General features: G+C 45.2%; 1 protein-coding gene across 1 annotated transcript; it reads left to right on the top strand.

The window, feature by feature from the left end:
• The first annotated feature begins 217 nt into the window (after nucleotides 1-217).
• Chst4 (carbohydrate sulfotransferase 4) lies at nucleotides 218-10,468 on the top strand. Its single transcript, XM_021256733.2, has 2 exons — nucleotides 218-620; nucleotides 8,286-10,468. Exons 1-2 carry the CDS (start codon nucleotides 402-404, stop codon nucleotides 9,453-9,455), a joined length of 1,389 nt encoding a protein of 462 aa, XP_021112392.1. The 5' UTR covers nucleotides 218-401; the 3' UTR covers nucleotides 9,456-10,468.
• Nucleotides 10,469-10,878: the final 410 nt, after the last annotated feature.

A 10,878-nucleotide genomic window follows, 5' to 3' on the forward strand; every position in this document is an offset into this window, starting at 1 on the left:
GAACATATTTATCACCTCTGATGTGAAGGTATGATTGTGTTGGATAGGACACACAGAGTGAGAAATGTTACCTCCCTAGGGTGGAGTGAGTGAGCAAGCAGGGGCCCTGCAGAAATAACTTCCACATTTTCTCCTCAGAGATAAGAACCAGAGAGGAGAGTAAGGCTTAAAATCCTGCGGGCATGCTGGGTGCCGTCCTTATTAACCTTATCTGCTAGCTCTGCACACGGCACTGCTTGCACCCTCCCTAAGGGAGTCGACCTTCTTGCTGCCTCAGAGGAGTCGATGTTCCAGGATCATCTCTGGCCAGTTAGGGGAGACGACGTTTCCTCCTGCGCTTTTCCCGGTGCACCCAGAGTAGTCTCCACACCCCTTGAGTCTCACAGGTGTGAAAGCTGCTAATGTCACAACTTCCTGGGAGCCAGTGCTTTCTCAAGCCTGTCTTGCAAGTTGGGTCTTTTCCTCAGCAGAACAGAGAGGGCAGTGAAACAGATGGATATGCAAAAGGGGAGGAGGAAGAGGAGGAGGAAGCTGAGGGGGAGTTGGTGAGTCAGAGAGCCGTGCTCTGCCTGGCAGTAGTGAGCCTCTCACAAGCAGGGGAAGCCCAAGCCACCAACCAGGTAAGAAAGGATTCCTGTGGGTCTACGTCCAACGCAGGGCACACTTCTCCCAGGGCTGCTGGACCAGAGTATCTGGTGACCTCCGGCAGCTCAGCTAGGGTTTCCACAGCTCCCAGGGAGGGTGGGTAGTGGAAAGAGGGATGAATCTGAATCACCAGAGGAATCTTCTGGGAAAACTCAAGCTGCCTACCACCTGCTCCCCCGCCTCCAGTGGCCCCATCCCTAAAGAGCTCAAAAGAGCCTACAACAACAGGGTAGGACAATTCTGATGTAAATTTTGTACATTTTGTAGATGGTTCCTTGCTACATCTGATCCATTTGGATCAGGCCTTTGGAGCTCAGGTTTCTGTACTTCCCACAGCTTCTCCATGCTCTCTGTTGGGAGAGGAGGCAGGAGCTGTGGAAAGCTGCAGGTTTTCTCTGGCTCAGGTGGGATGCAACGTGATCACAGAATACTCTCAGACCTGGGACCCCAAACACTAGGGTTCTGACCCAGGCAGAGCTATTACAGCCAATAAATCCATCAAAGTTCAGCTTATTTATTCTGAAAACTGGGAAAGTAGCTCATCACTACCTAAAGTGGTAATTGTTTTCATAACTGCTCCTTAAAGGACTTTGAAATTAAAAAACATCACGTGGATATAAAGTATGATCCATGAGGCCATAAAGTATGATTCAGGGAAAGTAGAAGGGACCTGTATTAAGTGGCCTCAGACAAGTCTGGAACTTCTAATTGGAATGTTTTTACATCTGTAAAATAAAAATAATACCTTGCCAATCTTTCTTCCTGGGTCAATGAAGGTACCTCAAACAAGAAAAAAAAAAGCCCTGCGAATGTTTGTTCCATCAGTCACTGATTGGCAGGTAGATGTTACTTGAGTGCCTATTATGTGCTGGGCACTGTGCTTGGCAGTAGGGTCACTGCGCTGGTGAGGACCAGGTCTGGTGCTTCTGGTGCTCTCAGTCTACTTAAGAGTTCATTCTACGGACACCTTTTCCCCAGAGCTTGGCTCCTCAAGTCTCCTAGGTCTACCTGCTATTTGTAATGAGGCCAGGGTCCCCAGACCAGCTCTGTTCTCTTTCGGTTTGTGCAAGGTACCTTCTACTATCTCTAGTTTCTGGTTGTAGGGACATAATCTCACTGGAGACTCTAAATTAAGAGACTATGCCTAGTTGCTGGAATCAGGGCTTCTTAAATTGTTACCTGTTTGGGTTTTTCTCAGAATTTCCATTTTGTTTGTCCGTTCCTACATGGCACTGATCATGGGGATATCTATAAATTCAACCCTTCGTAATCAGGCTGCTAGATGAAGGCCTGCTGCTGCCTTCATGATCTTGGTAACTTACATATGTTCTCTCCCTTATCCCTATCCCTTTGTTGTTTTTCAAGACACTGATGGTTCTCATGACTCTTCAGCAATGGTAGTTCTTTGTGTTCCAAGATGATGCCAATCACTCATCACTGGGGCAACAAGTGTTCAAATTACCTTTGTGGATAGGAGTGGTGAGAAGTGCTCTGGTTTTTTGCTTCTGCCTTGCCCACCTAGTAAGTGAGCTGGTTATAGAGGGCAGCCTGTCATTACAATGGACTTTTATGTCCACTAAAATTTTTTCTTAAAATAATTTTCATGAGCTTTTTCTCTTAGTATAAATTACTATCTGTTCAGTGTAGAAGCTATTTTTTTAGAATGAAGTTAACTGTGCCATATGCCACCAAAGCTTTGTACCTGAGTTTAATACCTTGCTCTCTGCAACCGAGACAGTGTTGGTTATGTGCTCAATACTCAACATTTTAATAACTGATACTAAAGGCTTTCTATGTGCATTTTTAGAAAGGGATAAGTTTCAGCTTCTTGAAAGAACGCTGTTATGGTTTGGATCAAAAATGTCCCCCACAAGGTTCAAGTGCTCAGAAGTGGGGCTTTTGAAAGTGATCAGATCGTGAGAACTCTAATTTCATTCATGGATTAATCAATCCACTAATGAGATGATAATTTGATGATATTATTGGGTGATGGAAACAACCATGTTTCTCTGAAAATAAGACCTTGCTGGAAAATAATCAGCCTTGAAAATTAGAGATCAAAACTTCCAGCCCAAATCAGCCTATCTTTGCCTCACCTGCCATCACTACTCTCTTGCTTGGTGGCTACTCCCTAAGGCAGATAAGGCAAGGAGAAGCTGATTGGGGCTGGCATTTTTTAATCTCTAGTTTTCAAGGCTGATTATTTTCCAGCTAGGTCTTATTTTCAGGGAAAGAGGGAAGTAGTGGGGCCTAGCGGAATGAAGTGGGTCCTATGGATATGACCTTGTGTGCCCATATCTGGTGTCTAGCACATTACTTTCTCTGGCTACCTTTCCCTTTCTCTCTGCTTCCTGACTGCTGTGGGGTGATCAGCTTTTTGGGTACCATGCTGTTCCACCATAATGGCTTTGCCACTGGCCTAAATGCAATAGAGTCAGCCAACCATGGACTGAAACATCTGAAACTGTGAGTCAAACCAAATCTTTCCTCCTCTAAATTGATTTTCTCAAGTATTTTATCCCAGTGAGGAAAAGATGGCTAACACAAGCTCATTTGGTTATCTTCTTTCTAACAATGACTATACCTCTTCCCACGCTCATCTCGTTGCTGACTTCTTCATTTATTTGACAAGTGTTTAAGGAACCCTACTCACTTGTAGAATTGTTGTTCACTTATAAGCAAGATAAGATATTGCCTTTCCTTTAAATTACAGCAGTTCAGTAGATGAGACACTCATACACATCTGCTTCCTACAAAGTGGGACTGATGCTAATGAAATGTTTGGAAAGGAAGAAAATACTTTAGGGGGAAAGGTGGCCTGTAGGCAGATGTATGAAGGACCAGCAGCGATTCTGCAAATGTCTCACAGCTCCTAATTAATAAGGTAAGTTTGGAAGAACTGAAAAGTTGAGTCTGGAGCCTAAAGTACAAAACAGGATGGGAGTGGCAGGAAACCAAAGATCAGACCATCAAGGACCCTGTGCATGAGGCTTGGGGATTTGGTTTGTTCCTGTATATATCGGAAGGTTACTGAAGGATTTTTAAGCAGAGCAATAGTAGACTTATGCTTTAAAAAGGTAGCTTTGGGCAGCGGTGGATGAGGAGGAGAGCTGACAGGCAGAGAGGAAGGCACTGATCACAGCTGACCAGAGATGAGCAGTCTGGGAATTCTGGCAACAGGAGAGCACAATGCAAGGGTGCAACTGAAGAGCTCCCTTTTCACCCTCAAGCACACGGTGACCCTCACCCTTCACTTCTGCCAGGGCCTCAGGAGCATCTGCCTCCACAGCAGTCTGCAGTGTTCCATGGTGGTCTGGCAGCCTACCAGGTATTTTCTACAGACCAAGGGCCAGGGATGGAACGTGCTTCACAGAAACGTACTCTTTCTGGCCAGGGAATGTGCTTATGAAACATAAAACCAAAGAAAGAGCTCTGCAGGAATTCCTGAGACTGTGGACACCTGAAGCATGAGAACAATTGGGGACAGAGTTAAGAGGCCCAGCTCCAGCTGGGGGAGGGAATGGGCTTGAGGCCAAGAGCAGTTGGCAGGCAAGGAGGGCCCAGTGCCATTGATCCCCCGGAGGACATGCGTTGGCCCCAAACCAAGATGGAGAGAGAGAGAGTGTCCTTTGAAAGGCCTGCTTTCCTAATCCCCAGGAAATGTTAGCTTTTTCCTATAGTGATTATTGGCCCTGCCTATAAAACTCTAGCAGTGTCCTTATAATTGTACACAGGTTAGGTTCTCATTTCCCTCTCCCTTTTGCTCCATTGTTTCCTAGCTTTGTTCCAAACTTCTCATACACTTCCTTAAGCAGAAGCTTCTTGCTCGGGTCACATCTTCCATCTCTGGGGAGTGGGAGTAGGGGGCATCCTTGGGCCATTATCAGTAATGGCCTCATTTTTAATCATTTTATCTGGGACTCACGTGTTAGGAACTAGGATATCTGGTCTTCTACTCCACAGAGCGAAGACTACAAGGCAGAAATTACCATCCACTGGCATTCCCCTAGCAGAGAGTAAAGTGTGTTTTAGCCACAAAGGAGAGACGATCTTCACTAGATACTTTTGGCATATCCATAGGAAAATCACTGTTGTAATGAATAGAAGAGAAGAGGATTTTCTACCACTGTCACACAAGGCCTCGCTTGGGCCATTACACATTTCCCAGAAGGTTCAGGGGACTTCCAAGGGAAGCCCACGAGTCAGCAAAGTGAAAGCTTCTTCAGGAAGCAAGCTATAAACTCCAGGACTCACATCTGAGGCTGCTCAATTCCTCCTGTAAAATCCACCCTTGAATATGTCTGGTGCTGTGGTCATAGAAAATGGTTTGGGACCAGTGGGAAGGCTGTCTGAGTGATAGGTGTCAAATTTACACAGGCACACATTCTTTGACTCAGTGATTCCACACCTCGGCATTTATCTTCCGCACAAATGCAATGATGTGGAAACACAGAGACACAGAGGTCAGTGCGGAAGCATTTGAGTATCTTTTTGTTGTTGTTGTTACCGGGGATGGAACTTGGTCCTTGCGCTTGCGAAGCAGGCGGCAGAACCACTGAGCTAAATCCCCGGCCCAGTGCAGAAGCATTTGAAAGGGCAGAGATTGAAACAATGTAAAAGCCCATCAATGAGGAAACTGCTTCAAGAAATCATTGTATATCCATACAAGAGCATCTAAGTGGTAAAAAGGAACAAGGAAACTCTTGAAGTATTTCATAAAAAGTGCCCCAAGACATATTACAAGGGAAAAAAATAAGGTGAAGCATAGTTGGGCTAACTTGCTATTTTTTGTGTGAATGTTTTTAAGGAGGGAAACAATTAAGAATGCATATACATTGGAATTATCTTGTGTACACATAAAGCAACCAAAATGATACATAAAAAATAAACTCAGTTGCCTGGTAGGGGCAAATTGCGAAATGGAGAGGAGACAGGTATTGGAAGTAGGCTTTTCACTGTATACTGATAACAAAACACCAGCTAGTAGATAAATACTCACTGTTGTAAGCAGAGGTTACCAATTCAGCAACCAGTAAAATTCTTATGTTTTCTTTCCGCAGAAAAATATTGTGACTCCTTTTTACAATGAGTCATTACTCCTGTTTACAACTAGTTCTGGAAATTTTCTAACTTGTGACTACAGGCTTCTTTAGACCTAACTACCTGTTGCAGGATTGTCCTTGTCATATATGTTGAAGATCTGGGTATGCAAGCTCTCCCCTTCTTTCCTTCCTACACATAGAATTTTAGGAAAGCCTCATTTTATTTATTTTTTATTCTTAAATTCTTTTATTGGTACATTTTAGGTATACAATACATTTACATTCATCATTGGGATTTTGAACCTTTACATGATGTATCTTGGTTCTTATTTTTTCCCCATTCCCCTGCCCTCTCTTCAACCCCTCCACCCTTCCCTATTTACAAAGGCTTTGTTTCCATTTTTTCCTTTTCTCATAATTTTTCCTTTCCCTTCTTGCCTTTCCCCTACCCTTCCCACTTCCCCTACCCCTTTGGACCTTTTCTTCCTATTTCGTATTATCAATTATTCATTTTAATCCTTATTTACACTCTCAGTTTCTCACACCAGAGAAACTATTTGGTATTTACACATGTGTGTCCTATTTATTTCACTTAAGAGTATGGAGGAAAGCCTCATTTTAAATTTTGAGTCTATAGACTTGATACCCATGAGAATGACACTTTTTAAAATAATTTAAGCCAGGGCCGGGGATTTAGCTCAGTGGTGCCACACCTGCCTCACAAGCACAAGGTCCTGAGTTCAATGCTAGGTACCAAAAAATAAAAAATAAAAAATAAAACATTAATAATAATAATTTAAGCCGTGTACAATTACCTAGTAAGAGCTTTGGGATCGAACTCCGGCCCCTGTGCTTGCACAGCAGGCAACGAAACCACTGAGCTAAATCCCTGGCCTTAGTAAAAGCTTTTTTTAAACACTGGTGATTTGTCACCAGGAAAATAGTATGGGACTCTCAATCTCTCTCTCTCTCTCTCTCTCTCTCTGGGGATTGAACCCAGAGCCTTCACATTCAGCTACACACCTGGCCCTTTTAAAACATATTTGATTTTTAGACAGAATCTCACTAAGTTGCTAAGTTACCCAGGCTGGGCCTAAACCTGGGATATCCACCTTCTTCCGGCTCCCAGAGTGATGAGATTACAGGCATGCACCACCATGCCCAGCATTGTTTCTCCTCTTTATTAAAGCTAGAAGGGAGAATTTCTTAGGTATATGGTGAAATGCAAATTAGCACCTTACTGCTATTAGTATTTACACTATGTGCAATGCTAATGCATTTATGTCAGGAATCACCAAAAAAAAAAAAAATCTAGTGTCATGTGAGAAACAAAGTTAAAATTTCCCTAGAACTAATCCTGTAGCACAAAACTAGAAACTGTGGTCCTATAAGTAGCAATCCCTGGCTGTAAACGGAGTTAAGTGTAGGGTTTCCACCAGTCTCTATGGACCTTCATGTAAATTACAAAATGAAAATCTTTTCTTTATTTGACATCTAACGATAGGAAACCCATCCTAATATGCTTTTCTGATTGGACCGAGACACTTTACTATCACCTACAGAGGTTTTCAAACATAATTAATAATTCTTGATGACATGGCATTTCCTGGGTTGGTGCAGTGTGTAACCTGCTCACACTAATCGGGCCTCAGTGGGTTGTGTCAAGTGGTCAAGCGTTCTGCAAGCAGCTGCACTGTGGTAAAGAAAGGATCCCACTATTACAGCTTTTACACTGGCTTGCAACACGTTCAGAGTCATATGGTAAGGAGGTAATTTCTCAGCTTAAAAAACAGATTCTGATAAAGTATGATCCACACAGACACAAGCTCAGCATTAAATTGGCTCCCTTATGTCCTTCATCCCACAGGATGAGACTAAAATAGAGCAGAGCAGATGACTAGTGCCATGGACATTTGGCTCAGCCATTGAAAAGACAACTCTAAAGCCAAGCAGTTGTATAGCCTACAGCCCTGTCTTTTTTGTTTTTTTGTACTGGGGATTGAACTTGGGTCCTTGCCCTTGCCCAGCAGCTGGTAAAACCACTGAGCTAAATCCCCGGCCCTACACCCCTGTCTTTATGGAGACTGAAGTGGAAAGCCCCGTGGGAAGGTATAGAAATGGCCCGTGGTAAGTCCTCTCAAGTTGGGGGGAGGGCAGCAATGAGAAATGGCCTTGGGGTGTTCTTTGATGGCTGGCTCCTCCCCCTTGGTTTCAGGAGGATCACAAAGCATTTAACCAAGACTGTGGTCAGACTGAGGTTGAGCTTTGCCTCCACAGCCTCTTTGAAGACATGCACACCACCGGACTGCCACGGTGAAATTCTCCCCTGTGTTGATTAGGTATCTTTGGGAGTCCAGCGGCCAAAAAAGTTGAGGAGGAATTAAAGACCCTAAAACGTGTAAACTGTATTGACACACTAACTGCTAGGGACAGGACTTGATCTGAAGAGGGATTTGTGCAACTGATTGCAGGAATGTTCTGACTTTCTACACTGCTCCTTGGAGAGGGTCAGCGAGAAGGTAGCTTTGGCTAAAAAGCAATGGAAAGTAGATACCCACACAGCAGCCTAACTCAGCCCCTTCTGCTTGTTCTTTCAAGATCTTCCACTTCGGCACAATGATACTGCCCAAAAAACTGAGGCTGCTGCTGTTCCTGGCTTCCCAAATAGCCATCTTCGCTCTCTTCTTCCGCCTGTATGACAACTCCCTGCCTGGGAAGGAGGAGCCCAGGCCGGTGCATGTGCTGATCCTGTCTTCCTGGCGCTCTGGCTCTTCCTTCGTAGGGCAGCTTTTTGGACAGCACCCAGATGTCTTCTACCTGATGGAGCCGGCCTGGCACGTGTGGATGTCCTTCACACAGAGTACCGCCTGGAGGCTGCACATGGCAGTGCGAGATCTGCTCCGCTCAGTCTTCCTGTGCGACATGAGCGTCTTCGACGCTTACACGAATCCTGGTCCTCGGAAGCAATCCATCCTCTTCCACTGGGAACACAGCAGGGCCCTGTGTTCTCCACCTGCCTGCAACATCTTCCCTCGGGACAAGATCATCTACCATGCGCACTGTAAGCTCCTGTGCCATCAGCAGCCCTTCGAGGGGGTTGAGAAAGCCTGCCGCTCCTACAGCCACGTGGTGCTCAAGGAGGTGCGCTTCTTCAACCTGAAGACCCTCTACCCGCTGCTCACGGACCCCTTGCTCAACCTGCACATTGTGCACTTGATCCGGGACCCCAGGGCTGTGTTCCGTTCCCGAGAACACACCACAGCAGAGCTCATGATTGACAGTCGCATTGTGTTGGGGCAGCTTTGGCAAACGCTCAAGGAGGAGGACCGGCCATATCACGCCATGCAGATTATCTGCCAAAGTCAGATGGAGATATTCAGGGCCATCCACTCCTTGCCAGAAGCCCTGCGGCAGCGCTACCTGCTGGTGCGCTATGAAGATCTGGTCCGGATGCCCCTGGCCCAGACTTCCCGGTTGTATGAGTACGTAGGCTTGCAATTCTTGCCCCATCTCCAGACCTGGGTGCACAACATCACGCGGGGCAAGGGTATGGGTCAACATGCCTTCCACACAAATGCTAGGAATGCCCTCAATGTCTCCCAGGCTTGGCGCTGGTCCTTGCCTTATGAAAAGGTTTCTCGACTTCAGGAAGTCTGTCGTGATTTTATGGATTTGATGGGCTACCTCCATGTTAGATCCCAGGAAGAGCAGAACAACCTATTGCTAGACCTTCTGTCTAGCTGGATGCCCTTGGACCAAGTGTACTAAGAGGTCAAGGAGGCTCTGGCCCCACCTGGTCCTAGCCTCAGCTCCATTCCCTGGATGCTTCTGAGCCTTAACTGGGTCTCTGTAAATATGCACATTGCACGTGAGTTGCATCCACATATGCTCAAACAGAGGAAGCTTTGTGTTTATACTCTGGTCTAAAAAAAGCAACTCGGGAACCTTACATGAGCAGCAAGTTCCACGATGAAATATGATGTTGCCTTTCTTCTCTTGATTTTCTACCTGTGCACACCTTGGAGACTGTTAGAGTCTGTTAGACACCAGGCAGTATTGGTGGAGTAAACCCATAAACCTCCTTGTCTACATCTTCCCCAGTGGCAAAGGGGAGAGACAGTAAATAAAACAGGGAAACGGGTCTTTCACCAAAGATTTCCCCAGCACATTCCAATGACATGAACTCTGAGCCCTTGGAGTTTCCAGAAGATTGAAGGAAGGAACTGATCCTATCTTTGAGCTTGTGGTCACAGCCATCATTTATCACAAACACAAAATTTACTCTGCACAGCAAGGCAAGCTCTTAAGCCCAGAGAGTGGCTGAACTCTGTTGGATGTCACTTCCCCCAGTGTTTTCCTATCACATGCAAAGACTGATCTGTGAAGCTTTCATCCATTATCACGACAATTCCAAAAATAAGATTCTGTTTGGAACATTCTCTTGAATGCCTTCTAATTACTAATTATCTCATTTTGGGGGACCCTGATCTAAGAACAGATCATCTTTATAGATTTTTATACTTTTGCTATTATCTATCATCGATATATATATTTAAAATTGCAGCCAGGGATTTAGCTCAGTGGCTCTGTGCCTGCCTCACAAGCACAAGGTCTTGAGTTCAATCCTTGATACAAAAAAAAATTGCTGTAACAGTGTTTGGTATCAGATGATGGTCTAAGTCTATATCCACTTAAGATTGGGTAGAAAGGGCCAGGGATGTAGCTCAGCAGTACCAGACCCGCCTGGCAGGCACAAGGTCTTGAGTTTGATTCCTGGTACCAAAAAAAAAAAAAAAAAGATTGGGTAGAAAGTAGACAACCAGCAGCTAAGCCTTTTTTTTTTTTTTTAATGTGAGGCCTAAGTTGTAACAATGCCATAGGCATCACCCACGGACCTGGGCAAATAATACTTTTACTCTAATCCCTAAGCCAGAAGACTCCTGTTCCAGTACTCATCTTCCCTGGTTCCAGTATCCACCTCCCCTAATAAGTCATTCCCCCCAGGGTTTACAGATGTCCAGATCTATCTGTGCATCAGAATTGCATGCTACAAATGCACATTGCCAGGCCTCACCTCAGATCTGTTGGGGTTGGAATCTCCCAGGGTGGGGCAGGAATTCTGGGTGTTCATCATGCTGCCAGCCTGGCACTGAGCACCTGCACTGGGTACTAGCACCGTTTACCATCATGC

This window comes from Heterocephalus glaber, unplaced genomic scaffold (genome assembly GCF_053883595.1).
Source record: "Heterocephalus glaber isolate CG9 unplaced genomic scaffold, H.glaber_assembly_v1.0 deba00000071, whole genome shotgun sequence".
In the NCBI taxonomy this organism is placed as follows: domain Eukaryota; kingdom Metazoa; phylum Chordata; class Mammalia; order Rodentia; family Bathyergidae; genus Heterocephalus; species Heterocephalus glaber.

Bases quoted from the DNA above. Each gene is read 5' to 3' on its own strand.
- Chst4 (XM_021256733.2), top strand. From the start codon at position 402: ATGTCACAACTTCCTGGGAGCCAGTGCTTTCTCAAGCCTGTCTTGCAA. The intron at 621-8,285 runs GTAAGAAAGGAT...TGTTCTTTCAAG, and splicing joins AAGCCCAAGCCACCAACCAG to ATCTTCCACTTCGGCACAAT.